The sequence below is a fragment of the Labrus bergylta genome, chromosome 18 (genome assembly GCF_963930695.1).
Source record: "Labrus bergylta chromosome 18, fLabBer1.1, whole genome shotgun sequence".
NCBI lineage: Eukaryota > Metazoa > Chordata > Actinopteri > Labriformes > Labridae > Labrus > Labrus bergylta.
This window is the reverse complement of record NC_089212.1, coordinates 26,717,706-26,732,651: the sequence shown is the minus strand read 5'-3', so window position 1 is coordinate 26,732,651 and position 14,946 is coordinate 26,717,706. Positions and strand designations below refer to the sequence as shown.

At 46.0% G+C, this 14,946-nt stretch overlaps 2 protein-coding genes across 2 annotated transcripts in view; both read left to right on the top strand.

The window, feature by feature from the left end:
* The window catches only part of pcnx1 (pecanex 1), a gene marked incomplete at its 5' end in the record, with an annotated part of 39,287 nt that extends 31,047 nt beyond the window's left edge, over window positions 1-8,240 (top strand). The window contains 10 exon segments of the mRNA XM_065947664.1: window positions 532-565; window positions 567-611; window positions 613-645; window positions 2,141-2,166; window positions 2,428-2,662; window positions 3,185-3,459; window positions 3,566-3,747; window positions 4,810-5,243; window positions 6,281-6,421; window positions 6,897-8,240. Of these exon segments, the coding sequence (XP_065803736.1) occupies window positions 532-565; window positions 567-611; window positions 613-645; window positions 2,141-2,166; window positions 2,428-2,662; window positions 3,185-3,459; window positions 3,566-3,747; window positions 4,810-5,243; window positions 6,281-6,421; window positions 6,897-7,037 (1,546 nt within the window).
* A 2,995-nt stretch (window positions 8,241-11,235) lies between these two features.
* The window catches only part of lgmn (legumain), a gene marked incomplete in the record, with an annotated part of 10,013 nt that continues 6,302 nt past the window's right edge, over window positions 11,236-14,946 (top strand). Inside the window, 4 exon segments of the mRNA XM_065947659.1 lie at window positions 11,236-11,384; window positions 11,916-12,072; window positions 12,687-12,784; window positions 14,885-14,946. Coding sequence (XP_065803731.1) covers window positions 11,935-12,072; window positions 12,687-12,784; window positions 14,885-14,946 — 298 coding nt within the window.

The following is a 14,946-nucleotide window of genomic DNA, read 5'->3' as shown; positions in this document are numbered from 1 at the left end:
CACAGATCAGTGGGCGGGAACTCACTCCCACCATATTGCTTGGAAGCTAAGCTAACAGGCTCTATGGAGAAAGCTGATAATGGATGAAGGAGATTTTGAAGGTCCCGTGCTCGAATCGGATGTTCCCCAATGTAGTGGCGAGACAGGACGCAGGCCGCCACCGGCTCAGCTGCTATGGCTGCCGCAGAAGCTGAGAAACAAGACCGGCCTGTCGGCCGTTACCGTCTCACGGCTTTATTGCCGGCGGTGAGGACGAGGAGCCGGGGCGGACTGGTAGTGTTGATGCTCTCACTGTTTTCAACCATTCAACGGTGTGAAGTATCCTTTTTGAAGGTCACCCGGGCTGCGCTGCACACGTTGACGTGTCTTTTAATATTTGCTCTGTTTTCATTTTAGAGATGAAAGAAGTTTACCTTAAGTTTACCTCGATGTGAGGTAAACTTATGTGCAGAAAATGGAGAAGAAACATTGAAGAGAATAAAGAGACTGAACGCTGCGTGGTTGTTTTCTCTCCTGCACAGTAACCTGGAGTCTTTACCTCTACGGGCTTCACGCCTTGTTTAAGAGGAGATTTCCGCATCTCGTCGGTGCGAGACGAGTGGATCTTCGCCCGACATGGAGCTGCTGAGGAAAGTGGTGGTGCCCGTGAATCCGAATTGTCTCTCAAGCTCCACCAGTGGATCAACAGGTTAATCAGGTCAACAGTACCTCAAGTCAGGGACGTCAACGCTCTCAGGGTCCAGATAACAGTGACACGTTCAGGAAGAGAGATCGAGACAGAGTGCGAGAGACGACGAGAGAGAGGAGAGAGATGATGAGAGAGAGAGGAGAGGAGAGAGAGAAGAGAGAGAGAGTATGAGAAAGATGAGAGAGAGAGAGAGGAGAGAGAGAGAGAGAGAGAGAGAGAGAGAGAGAGAGGATGAGAGAAGAGAGAGGAGAGAGTGAGAGAGAGAAGAGAAGATGAGAGAGAGAGAGAGAGGAGAGAGAGAGAGAGAGAGAGAGAGAGAGAGAGAGAGAGAGGATTCAGATAAGTTGGCTGTGGTTCTGACTCTCAGACAAAGAAGTGGCTGAGGACGCTAGCTGCAGCTCCGAGCGATAAACACATTTAGTTCCTGAAAGTTTTCACAATAAAAATGTCCCTAATTGGCATCTCTGTGAATGCTTTTATTTTGAAAGCAGACGTATGAGGAAGTTGGGTGTTAATAAGCTGCTTGCAACTTAACACATCTCAGATGTGTGAAAAGAAATACTTAGAAGCTTCAGTAGCTAATAGGTAAACAAATAGTGACTTAAACATCTCATATTTAAACTCATAAAGGCTCATTTTAAAACAATACATGGATTATCTTTCATCTCAGGTTTAGTTGCAGCTAAGTCAGGCCTTTTGAGGCTGTCTTTGAGACTAACCAGCCTCAGAATAATACAACTAAAAACACTAAAATACTTAAATAGTTTAAAGTCTTTCTCTGTGATTTTTCACACTTAAATATATAAATCAAGTATCTGCTCTGAAAATAACTCTGTGAGTCATGACTGTCCTACAATGGGTGTAACACCCGAGTCCCACTGTCTGTGATGTTTTCACAGTTTTCAGAGTCCTATCTTCACTTTGTTTACATCGCCAGGACGGCCGGCTGACTCCTCCCCTCGTGTATAAAAGTTGTTTAATTGAGGGACTAGAGAAAAGAAGAATAACATACTGTACTCACTGCTTAACTGTGTTTCTAGATCACGCTCATTTCAGGTAAATTTACATGCAGTGTGAAGATACCAGCATAATAAAGATCACTAGCATTAGCATGCTAACACAACAATGCAGCGCCAGTTGTTTTGGTTTCATGCTGGAGCTCAAGGGCGACATCTGCTGGATCAAAACATCACATAGAAAGCCTTTAAACATTTTCCTTTATAAAACAGCTGATTACTTGAACATATAATCCTCTCGTCCTTTTTTCACGACACACAAGAGATGCGTTGTTAAAAAAAAGTAACTTTTACTTAAAGTACATTTTAAATGAGTTACTTTTGACTTTTACTTGAGTACCTTTTTAAACTGGTACTTTTACTTGAGTAGAATATATTAGTACTCTTTACACCTCTGCCCAGTGGTTAGTGTGCGCTCCATGTACGGAGGCTGTAGTCCTCCAGGCGGGCGGTCCGGGTTCAAATCCAACGTGTGGCTCCTTTCCCGCATGTCATTCCTCACTCGCTCTCTACCTGATTTCTGACTCTATCTCCTCTCCTATCTCTCTATTAAAGGCACAAATAGCCCAAAAATAAATCTTTAAAAAAAAGAAGAAGACTAGAATCAAAGACGGCGCTGTGCGTGCACAGGTCGTCACACTGAAAGGTTTTTTTATCTGTGCAGGTAAAGTCTGATGTGTGTTCCCCGCTCTGTTACCAATCCAACCTCTGAACTTGTCTCGTCCAGGATCACTTCACGTCCCCCGATGAGTACGAGGAGCCGGCGGTCCTTTTCGAGGCCATCTCGTCCCACCAGGAGAACCTGGTCATCGCTCACGAGGGAGACCCGGCCTGGAGGAGCGCCGTGCTGTCCAACGCCCAGTCGCTCCTCGCCCTGCGCCACGTCCTCGACGAGGGAACCAACGAGTACAAAATCATCATGCTCAATCGACGATACCTCAGCTTCAGGGTCATCAAGGTGAGACCTGCAGCCGATTACATTCATCAGAATCAGAATCAGAATCGAGGGTTTATTACCAAGTACATTTACACATAAAGGAATCTGACTTGGTGTATTGGTGCTAAACAATTAACAAGGAAATAAAACAGAACTAGAAACAACTTAAATAATACAGAATAAGAAGATATTACAATATATAAAATAGAATTTAAAAATGTTAAATATAAAAAACACAAAATGTACAAAAGGTGTGATGTAGGAGCTGTGCAGTGGACTATGAGAAAAACATCTCAGTGTGTGTCAGTACTCACACAGTGCATGTGAAGAAGAGAAGAGGAAACACTGAAACAAAGAGAATTCATCACAACTTGATATTCTATAAAGTAAGAGAGAAACACTCAGCTGTTTACCCCTCCTCTCCTCTGCGCTCTGATTGGCTCAGGCTCTGTACCTGATCAGACTCTTGTGTGTGTGTGTATGTGTGTGTGTGTGTGTGTGTGTGTGTGTGTGTGTGTATGTGTGTGTGTGTGTGTGCTGCAGGTGAATAAAGAGTGCGTGCGGGGTCTCTGGGCCGGGCAGCAGCAGGAGCTGGTCTTCCTCAGGAACAGGAACCCGGAGCGCGGCAGCATCCAGAACGCCAAACAGGCTCTGAGAAACATGATCAACTCGTCCTGCGACCAGCCCATCGGGTATCCCATCTACGTCTCACCGCTGACCACCTCCTACTGCAACTCGCACCCGCAGCTCGGACACATCCTGGGCGGCCCCATCAGCATGGGGAACATTCGCAACTTTGTGGTCAGCACCTGGCACAGGTTTGTGGCGTGCTGAGCGTTGACCGTCATAAAGTCGTATTTCACCTCCATGAGTCATGAGCGCCACCGCCGCCATGTGACCTGTTAATGTTTCCCCCTCTGTCAGGTTACGTAAAGGCTGCGGCGCCGGCTGTAACAGCGGAGGGAACATCGAGGACCCGGACGTGGTGGGGGGGCTGTCCTGTGGGAGCGGGAACGGGACGGGGGGCGATTCTCAGCAGAGCTCAGTGTCGCAGGGAGGGACCTCTGGACACGCCCCCTCCCACCCGTACCCGCCACACACACTGGGTGAGGAACCTGACGACCAATCATACGCTCATGTTCTGATTGTTGATGATTTAAAGGAATTCAATATTTAATATAGAAGCTAATCGATGATTGGAGCAGACAGAGGTCATTTAGTTCAGTCAGTATCTGTGAACATCTGGAGTCTGAGGCTTTAAAGACCGCAGCGCGAGTCCGTTATCTTGGTGTGCTGATGACTCAGGTCCCCTCGTTCAGTCCAGAGTCCTGATCCTGGTTCAGCAGCTGTTAGTCTGCATGTTTAAATCCAGGTTAAAAACATTTCTTCTGTCATGAGCTTTAAAGAAACTCCTTATTATTCCAGCACGTCTTCCTGTGTAGATGAAATGAGATTTATAAATCAAGTTAACTAAAGACGAGAAACGATCAAAGATCAACTTTATTAACGTTATTAGACTGACTTGTTGCCTTCATCGGGGTCATCAAGAAACACTTTGCAAACATCTTTAAAGAGGAGAGGTAAGAAATAAAAAAATAAAAATCGAACTAATCACATACATCCACGTATGGATCAGCCAATGAGGCGTCTGCAAAGGTGATGTGTCCTGCCGCTCTGTTTACACTTGGACCCCTGTGCAAACTCTGCTTATAAGACAAAAAACTAAATCGACTCTTTTTTTAAGTATTGAGACAAACTAATCTTTCTCTTGAAGTCAGACGAGGGCTGCAGACATGAAGGTGAAGCGAACGACTTTCCCTCTTCATATGCAGATTAACACGGAGCCTCATCCGCCTTCATTAACCTTTAGAAACTTTAAATGCTTAATCTCTGATTGTTCACACTGAAATGTAGAAATCAAGTTTCTCCTCTAGCATTAGCATGCTAACACAACAATGCAGCGCCAGTTGTTTTGGTTTCATGCTGGTGCTCAAGGGCGACATCTGCTGGATCAAAACATCACATATAAAGGGTTTAAAGGATGATTACGCACATTAAGTGTTCTTTGCACCAATCAGGAGCAGCGATCTTCACCTCGCTGAGCTCGCTCTGAACATGATCATTAAAGTCTCTGTGTTGGTCGTGTGACGTCTCCTCTCTGTGTCCAGGCACCAGTCAGAGCTCGCAGTCGGTCCAGTCGGGTTTGGTCCGTCACTCCCCCGCCCGAGCCTCCGTCGCCAGCCACTCGTCCTCGTACCGTTACAGCAGCAGCCGCCACTCCTCGCTGCGCACCTCCACCACGGGCCTGGAGCCCTGCAGACGATCGTCCACCAGCCAGCTGTCTCTGCGCACGCTCCCCACCTCGCTGCAGCTCCGGCTGGGCTCCGCCTCCGACCCCGCCGGGCCCTCCGCCTCGCTCTCCAGCCACAGCATCCCGCCCTGCAAACGCCACACGCTGGTGGGCCTCCTGGGCAACGACGCCATGTGCAGCACGGCGACCGACCCGCTCAGCCAGCATCACCACCATCACCACTACCACCCGCAGCAGCACAACCCCAGCGTCTCCACCGTGCGCAGAGACGACATCTCCTACAGAGTGCAGGTGTGCAAACAGAACGCTCGCCTCAGCACGGGGAAAAGTTCCTCAGAGCTTTTAGTTTGTCTCATTCTCTTCTCTCTGATTTCAGCGTCTGGAATATTTAAGACAAATAAACTGAGCGTTTATTGTTATTCTATAAAAACAGCAGCGGCTTTATGACCTTTAAATGACCTTTACAACCGTCCACTCAGAGTTCAACCTTTGAACTTTACGATTATAGGACAGAAGAACATGAAGGTTGTTTTACAGTTTTCAGTCGATCCTCCACTTCTGGTTCAGAAATCTAAATAATGAAACGATGTTTCTGCTGATCGCCTGACTCTTCATCTCGCCACACCATGTGGTCGACATTTAATATCCGCTTGACTTCAGTTTGTGCTGACCTGCGTCATCGCCTCAGCCGAGCGCACGCCGTCCAGTCATAGAAACGTTTCAAACTCAGCCGCCAAAGCTCATGAATGAAGTCCTCTCCCTCCCGTCCCACAATCCCCCCCGACCAGTCGGTAGCAGCGAGCGCAGCTGGGCTGAAATTTGGCTCGACTTCAAAATCCGTCGTGTTACTCTGAAAGAATCGGGTCAGAATCGGCCGGAAGTAGTTCACTGTACGCTCGGCTTCATGCTAATTGCTAACAGTTAGCATGCTAGCACTGTGCACTCACAGAGATGAAGAGAGGAGGAACAAAGATCTCTCTGATGGGAATCAAACCAGGAACAATCTGGTGACATGATTCTTAACCACTAGGCCCCCGTGTCATCTTTACTTGTGTCTCCTCCGGTTTGTCATGAAACCAGATTTATAAACTCAGATATGATTCTGGAAAATAATAAATCGATATCTGTTTCGATAAGACGAAGACAAAACTAGAAGTTTCAGTTTGGGAACATCGTTCTCCTCCTCCACACGCTGAGATGAAGCTCATTCAAATAACAGACTGTATCTTTTGTAATCCGGGCGTCTCGTTAACATGTTGTAAACTTGTCTGCATGGCGGTCGTGTCTTTACGAGGACTGTTGTACATTCTGGTCCCGATGTCTCGCAGATCGTGGACGTCAGTCATGTGCTCGAGACCATCAACCTCTCGAAGCGGAAGGAGCTGCAGTGGCCTGACGAGACGATGAGACTGCGAGCAGGTCGGACCTGCTGGAGGGAGTGGAGCCCCCTAGAGGGCATGGAAGGACATGTGAGTCTTTATCCTCCCATGTTAACCTGTGTTCTTGTTGTGGAGGTTAAACAGCTGACGTGAGAACACGTATAATCAGACTGTCTGTCACCTCTACCATCTCTGAGTTTCCTGTTCTGTGTTTCCTGTTGAGCAGCTGATTGGTTTACTTTTAGAGGCTGAACTTTGATCGGGGTTGACAGCTCGCCGTGCGGCGTCGTTAAAGAGACGATTAATCTTTGAACCTTTAAAAAAATACAGGATTCACTTTAATGCACCGTTTACTTCTGCACACACACACACACACACACACACACACACACACACACTCTCTCTCACAGACATACACACTCTCACACACACAGACACAGAGACACACACACACACACACACACACACACACACACACACACACACACACACTGTTCCTCCTCTGACTCTCTGTGACCTTCTTGCTCTGTGATGAATCTGATTGGACGCCTCGTGTGTTCTGCAGGTGATTCACCGGTGGGTGCCTTGTAGCCGAGACGCAGCCAATCGCTCCCATATCGACAAAACCATCCTGCTGGTTCAGGTGGAAGATAAGCTAGTGCCCATCATCGAGACGGGGGTCATTGAGTTGGGCGCCGAGGTCTGACACAAGCACGCACACCCACACACACGCACGCACATGAACCGCACACACACACCTGGAGTCTGCGTGAAGACTCGGCCCGCAGGACGCCGACGCCTGCAGACAAACAGGAAGTGGAGCTCTCCCCCGCCCGCTGATCCTGATCGCTGAGGGGGAACAGGAAGCCAGGGAAACGTGCGAGCAGAGGCCGAGCGCCACTCACTGCAGTGCTCACACACACACATAGACACACACACAGACACACACACACACACACACACACACACAGACACACACACACACACTATCTGCCTTTGCTTTGCGTCTCAGAAATGCTGCATGACAGTAAACGACCTTAAGTTTTGTTTCTCTCCTGGTGATTAATTTAAGTTCTATGCATTTCATCGTCTCTCCGACTCCAACGAGACGGACAAGAGTTTGTTTTTTTTTGTGGTTTTTTGATTGTCTGAATAATTTGCCAAATTCAAAACCCGGCGCTGAATATCTGCCGGGGCATCACACTCGACCTGAAAGCTTTCTGTTGTTGTTGTTGTTGTTGTTTTTATTTTTGTTGCCAAGACGACAGAGGACGCTGTGCGGCGGGTTGACGTGCAGTCAGAGAGGGGACGCCGCGGCGGCGCTCTGACTCCTCTGTTTCCTGTCGTCATTCAGACAGCTGCAAGACGACTCTGCGCAAAGAAAATAAAACTTGCACTATAATTTTGTATTTTATTTACAGCAATGCACTACTCTCTCTCTCTCTCTCTCTCTCTCTCGATGATATCATGTTTTATTTATTACCGACTCAGATCGCCATGGTTACCGATGCCTTGGGAATGAAAAAAAAATGCAATCGAACTTTTTTTGTTTTCAGCCATTTTTTATTTTTCAGCTTTCTGTTTGATAAACTTGAAGATAACTTTTTACTGTATATGATTATATCTATATATAGTATATAAAAATATATATATATATTTACACAAATAAATATATATATACTGTGGATGTATAAAAGACTTTGTTTTTGGATATTTATTACTGTGAACATTGTATTTACACTTTGTTACATCTTCGCTTGCTTTCGTTTCGGGGCGACGGTTTCGAGTCTCGAGGACCAGCGGGTGAAAACGAGATGCAGATTTTTTCGATGGACTGTTTCACGACTTAACTTAATTCTTTTTCTATATGGAGAAATAAAAGTTTGATTTATTGCCGACATCTTTAAAACGCCTCCTCTGAGTTTTTATTATTATTATTTCGTGATTTGATCGTAGTCTGTCTCTGTCAGCGCTGTGATTGGCTGTCCAGGATGTAACCCCGCCTCTCGCCCAAAGACAGCTGGGATTGGCTCCAGCCCCCCTCGCGACCCTGAATGTGAAAAGCGGTTTAGATAATGGAAGGACAGTTTTATGAACGGTAAATGGACTCTGATGAAGCAGCTGGAGCAACTCGAGGTTTAGTGTGTTGCCCAAGGACACATCGGACATGTTGCTGCATGAGCTGGGGATCGAACCCTCGACCTTCCAGTTGACACGACTGACTCTACCACTGAGCCACAGCATTAGGAGTTGGTCTGTAGGGACTTGGTCTGGTAGCTGGAGAGGTGCCAGCTCACTTCCTGTGCACTGCTGAGGTGCCCTTGAGCAAAACACCGCCTCCCCTTCGTTCAGCAACAACAGAGTGTAAAGTTCGATTTCCCCTCGCTGGGATAATAAAGAATATCTCCTTAAAGAGACGACGGCAGCACAAACTGAGCTCGGTCATCAGAGTACAAAAAGTCAGAACAAGTTTAACAGGAAGCTTGTGACGTGTGTGTGTGTGTGTGTGTGTGTGTGTGTGTGTGTGTGTGTGTGTGTGTGTGTGTGTGTGTGTGTGTGTGTGTGTGTGTGTGTGTGTGTGTGTGTGTGTGTGTGTGTGTGTGTGTGTGTGTGTGTGTGCGCGTGCGTGCGTGCGTGCGTGCGTGCGTGCGTGCGTGCGTGCGTGCGTGCGCGTGCGCGTGCGCGTGCGCGTGCGTGATGACCTGTTTACTTTATGAAGGAGTGAACCTCATGAATCATGTGACTCTTGGTCGTCATGTGACTCTTGGCCACCTGTAGAGGTGAGGCCGTGATGTAACAGGCTGCAGGTTTGCTTCCCGCTCCAGGAGAATACACATTCTTGTGTTTAACCTTCATGTGTTTATAGATCTTTATAAAGTTTAACATCTTTAAAAAACACCTTTAAGTTCCTCTCACTCTGCTATGAAAAGTCGACTTTAATACAAGGCTTCAAATGTTCTGTGAAGTCTAAACTTGCACTCAGACATAAATACATAAAAAGTTTATTTACCTCATGACTCAAATCAAGAAGATCAAACTCTCAGTTAGAGGTAAGGTGATTAAAATCACACTGAAGACTCTTTAAATCTTTTAAATTTCTTTAAATCTTAACTTTTTTAATTCTTCATTGGAATCAATGTTAAAGTTTGACTGTTTAAAATGGGTACTGCAGTCTGAATTCTAAACATTGTAGAGATCTGTCCCCCCCCCCCCCCCTCTCTAGAGTTGATGCCCACGCAGGTTCACTCACTACACATCTCACTGATTGGACCTTTAAAGAATAAACTTCTTTAAAAATAAATATGTGTAATAAATGAGCTGGCTTGGTGTAAAATGTAGTGACACTTTGTTGTCCAGGTTTTTTTTGTTGCCCGATTTAAAAACTGCAGATTCTTCCCTATACTCTAATCTGGTCTTTTTAGTTCTTTATCAGCAGCATCATGCAGTGCAGATCAAACCATCAGCCCTGCAGTCAATTGAAGCACAAAGATCGCAGATAAACCTGAGTCTGATTTCTTCAGCAGCCTCATCACGTCCTCTAACGACGCCTCGGAAAGGCCCAGAGGACTCTCAGTAAGAAGTCACAAAGTGTTTACTCTGTGGCTGAATCAAAGGAAACAAAAGCATTCTGTATTCCTGAGAGAGATTTTAAAATCACCGTCCTGCTGCTGCTAAAAGCAAACAGCGTGAACTCACGGGGCTGAAGGCCGAGTCCCACAAACAAAACAAACACAGAGAGGAAATCAAACAGTAATAAGGGACGGACCCGGGTGTATGGAAGCCCTAAGCGGACATGCATCCATACATTTTAGTTTACTCAGTTTTGCTGTGCTAAAGAGAAATCACTGACACTCCGTCCAGATGTTCAGTCTTTTCTTTTTTTGGTATTTTTGTGTGTCAGCTCCGCCCTGATTGTTCTCACCCGACCTGAACAAGTGAATTCAGGGCCTGAGGGAGCGACCGCTGCAGTTGTATTACTCGACTCTGTCTTCTTTTTGGAGGTCTCTTCTCGGATTGGAAAGCATCTTTACTCTGCCTTGTCTCGGTCTCAGACTGGGCGGATTCCGGATTTTAAATCAAGACCACCACTGGGGGGGATAAGAAGGATTTCTCCCCTCAGGAGCCCATGATGATGAATAGGCTTATGTTCATAAGCATGAGCCCTTTGACTATGCAAAATTAAAAATAAGAGCTCTGGCTTGAGCCCTTTGGCCCCTGGGCCTGGGCCCCCAGTAGGCCCGTGTGGTAACCCTCCCTTGTTCCTGGTGTTAAGAGGGTGACACGCCTGCTGATGATTTTTCAGTGATATTTATGGTCTTAGTCTTGTATCGGTCTCGCCCTGCCTTGGTCTTGGTCTTGGTCTTGGTCTGTCCTTGGTAACTAGACTTTAGGGACCACCATTGTAGTCTCCATGTTTGCAGTTGGTCACTTTAGTTTTTCTGACTCATCTAGACCGTTTAAGTTAAGACAGAAAAGCAGAACAGATGATGTTTTGTTTTCATGATTGGATGCAATAAACTTCATTTCTATAACTTGTGATTCTCTTTCTATAATCCCCCACTAGTCGCTTTTAATCGTCTTCATCACATTTCTCTTTAATTGTGTTTCCATTTGTTAAGCACTCCCTGTTTTAAAAAGTGCTATTTAGATAAAGTTTATTATTATATGATTATTATATAACAAACAAAAAAATCTGTAGGCCTAAATGTGAAGTCATCTGCTACATTTACAAAGTCAAAATGAATTTGTATATTTTTTAATAAATAAATATTTGACCTTTAAGTTTAAACGAAGGATTGTTTTCTCAGAAATGATCCTCCAGTCGAAACCAGTTAACCCACTTTTCACTTCATAAAAACAAACACGTTCATACAACATGCTGCTGCTCTGCGACCACATGACTGTTTCCAATTAAGCCCCGCCCCCCGAGCCCTCTGATTGGCTGACAGGCGAGAATTCCATGCTACTGTTTTTTCCCAGCGACTCATATAAACGAGGATGTACATGTAGGAGCTTCACTGTCGTCTTCCTCACTAACAACAGCTTCAGAAAGGTGAAACAGATTCTTGATGTGTTTTTGGTGCCGCTTGTATTGACTCCGATTCCTTTTCATTTCTGTTCAGTTCTTTTTCAGGCTGTTAAAAAGTCCTGTCAGTGTTAGCTTGCTATGCTTCCAGTGTATCGGTGTAACGAGTGACCGTGTCAATCGGTGACTCTCAGCCGAATGCGTCTGTGGTTGTCGTAGTTACACAGATGTTAAAAAATCCAAAGTGTCATCGTGAATGCCTTTGTTTAGTGTTTCATTAAAGAGTATAGAGTTAAATTGTTATAAAAAAAAATAACTAAACAAATCCGCGTTCGGTAAGTCGCCAGCTAACACGGTAACTCCTTCCACCGTAACACCGGCTAGCTTAGCTATGGTACGAAAATGGGTATCATGTGACATCCAAGGAGTCAGGTGGCATGCCTGTGTCTGTTAGTGTTTATCTGCTGCTCGTCTCGGCCTCCTCTCAGGCGACTTTACTCCCAGAGAGCTTTTATTGAAGAGGGTTTGAAAACTGTATTTGTCTGTTTTTCCACGCAGGGCTAACAGAGTCACCGACATGTGTAAGTTTGTGATCCTGCTGCTCGGCCTCAGTGTCGGGCTGGTACGAGCCTTCCCCACCCTGGAGGCAGACGGCGGGAAGAACTGGGTGCTCATCGTCGCTGGCTCCAACGGCTGGTACAACTACAGACACCAGGTGAGAGGCGTGCACCAGGTGAGAGGGGTGCACCAGGTGAGAGGGGTGCACCAGGTGAGAGGGGTGCACCAGGTGAGAGGCGTGCACCAGGTGAGAGGCGTGCACCAGGTGAGAGGCGTGCACCAGGTGAGAGGCGTGCACCAGGTGAGAGGTGTGCACCAGGTGAGAGGGGTGCACCAGGTGAGAGGTGTGCACCAGGTGAGAGGGGTGCACCAGGTGAGAGGCGTGCACCAGGTGAGAGGGGTGCACCAGGTGAGAGGGGTGCACCAGGTGAGAGGCGTGCACCAGGTGAGAGGGGTGCACCAGGTGAGAGGGGTGCACCAGGTGAGAGGGGTGCACCAGGTGAGAGGGGTGCACCAGGTGAGAGGGGTGCACCAGGTGAGAGGGGTGCACCAGGTGAGAGGGGTGCACCAGGTGAGAGGGGTGCACCAGGTGAGAGGCGTGCACCAGGGAAACGTCATGAAACTGTTGGCACACAGTGCACACAGAGCATGACTCTGTTTTCTTTGTCTCTTGAGAAGCGTCTCTCCTTCCTGTGTCAGCTCCACCTCAGTTCCAGACACTGTAACTTTTTATATATTTATTAAATCTGTTGTTTTCTCTTTGTGTCTCAGGCTGATGCTTGCCATGCCTACCAGATCGTGCACAAGAATGGCATCCCGGACGAGCAGATTGTGGTCATGATGTACGACGACTTGGCTCAGAACGAGGAGTGAGTCGACATTTTTTTGTTTCTTCTTTCTCCTGAAGTGTTTACACCCCCCCCCCCCCGTTTGTTGTTGATAGCAGGGCTGCATGGCATTTGAATAAAGTAAAAGTGCAATATCATAAGTACAGAAAACCACACAAGAAATGTTCAGAGTGATGTGCAGTTGGCGTTAACATAGTGTTAGCACCAACACAATACTAACACAACACCTGTGTTTGCAACAGGTCACTGCTGAAGCCAAATGAATCCAGAAAGTATTTTTCTTAGGGTTAGGGTTTCACCAATAATCTGATGGTAGTTTGCATCATTTATAAATCAATACAACAAACGATTAACAATCACAGAGAAGATCATGATAATATGTAAAAACAGAAATATGACAAAATCTATAAATAACCTGAGATTTGTAATGGTGATGTCATGGTGAGTCTTATCTTCCTGGCAGAGTCCACTGCTGGTCTCGCCTGATTGATTTAGGCTCCCTGTTCAGTTCAACACCGCTCCAATCAGTTATGGAGAATTGTGTTTTTTGGGTCCGTCATTAACTGTGAGGTTACGATAAGTAACGAGCTGTGCGAGGTGAAGTGGCTGACCTCGGACTCACCTGCTGGTCTCACCTGATCCAAACGGATTCTGTTCAACAAACCACTAAAGAACAAACTCGTGCTCAAAGGTCACATTTCCCTCCTTTAAATATTTTAATGAATCTTTTTTTGATTGCCATTATTTCTGAATTTTGCGACGTGTTCATCTCAAACGCTCACATTACAAAATGTAAACATTGTGATTTCTTTTGCAGAGCGACAAGTTAATAAAGAGTTAAAAAAGAATAATAATAAAGATGTAATAATAAAGAGTTAAAAAAGAAATGAAAGCCTTGATTAAATATACATTTAAATTAAACAAGAGGGACCTACTTCTGGCCTTAACACCTCCCCTAACCTCCATAAATGATGTGTTTTGAGGTGCAGGTATATAAGTGACATGGTGTCTGAACTGTGACGAGTACATGACCTACTGTTACCCCCCCCCCCCCCCCCCCCTGCAGTATGTCAGACCTGTGTGCTTGTCTTGTCGAGATTTAACAGCTGCTTCCTCCAGGAGTGACACTCCGAGTCGGGAGAGATCCGATCTGTTGTAGTCGGTTTTAAATCACCGTCAGACTAATCGAGTACGGCCCGCAGGAAGTGTGAACGGATTCACTTCAAACGAGGCCGTGATGATCAAACACAGAGTCTGTTTGTTTTGTTCACTTTGACATCTTGTTCTTGTTTCCTGAACTTAAATATTGATGTTAAAATAAATCAAAGCTTTAGAGAATGACAGGATGTAATTTATGGTACGTTAACCTTCTGTTAATCGAGAACTTTTCACAATAAAAGTCACACCGTGCTTTACAAGGACGGCAAAAAAACAAACGTAAAACAGGCGGGTCGTAAAACCGTAAGAGATTTATTAGAGACTCTGAAATGTGTCTTTGTGCTACGTTCAGTTGAAAATGAGAGTTCAAGGGGCGTCGGATATCGGACGGGTTGCCACGCCCCCTGAGAGACGTTATAAAAACAGCACTGATGGTTTTTGTGTACTTAACGTGCAGAAAAGAATGTAATGTCTGAGCGTGTTTGATTTGTGGTTAATGACTAATGAGTGTTAAATCAAATCAGGAAAGAGAGAGAGAGTCATACAGCGGGCGCTCCACACACACACACACACACACACAGTCAGACAGCTGATCCCGTCTCTCCACAACATTCAGATTGAAGTAGAAGTGTAAATATCACAGCTTCATCACCGACATGTCAAACTTCTGTTCCTGTTTTTTCTTATGTTGCGGCAACAGAAGAAACAAAACCGTTTACGGTCACGTGACACACAGAAGACGTTCCCGCTCCTGATGAGCGGCGGTCTAGCAGCAGTTTCTGTCTGACTCAAAGTTTTAGAAAGTGATTCAGCAGTGAGAGGAACCTGAAGTTCCCATCACGAGATCAGACTCTTCCCTGATCAGTGAATCATTCATCTGCCTTCCTGTTATGAACAGAAAAAATGTTTAGTCAGCTGTTTTCACTTCCTGGTTTTAATGTCAATCATAATGTTTGTGTGCAGAAACCCCACCCCCGGCGAGCTGATCAACAGACCCAACGGCTCCGATGTTTACAAAGGCGTTC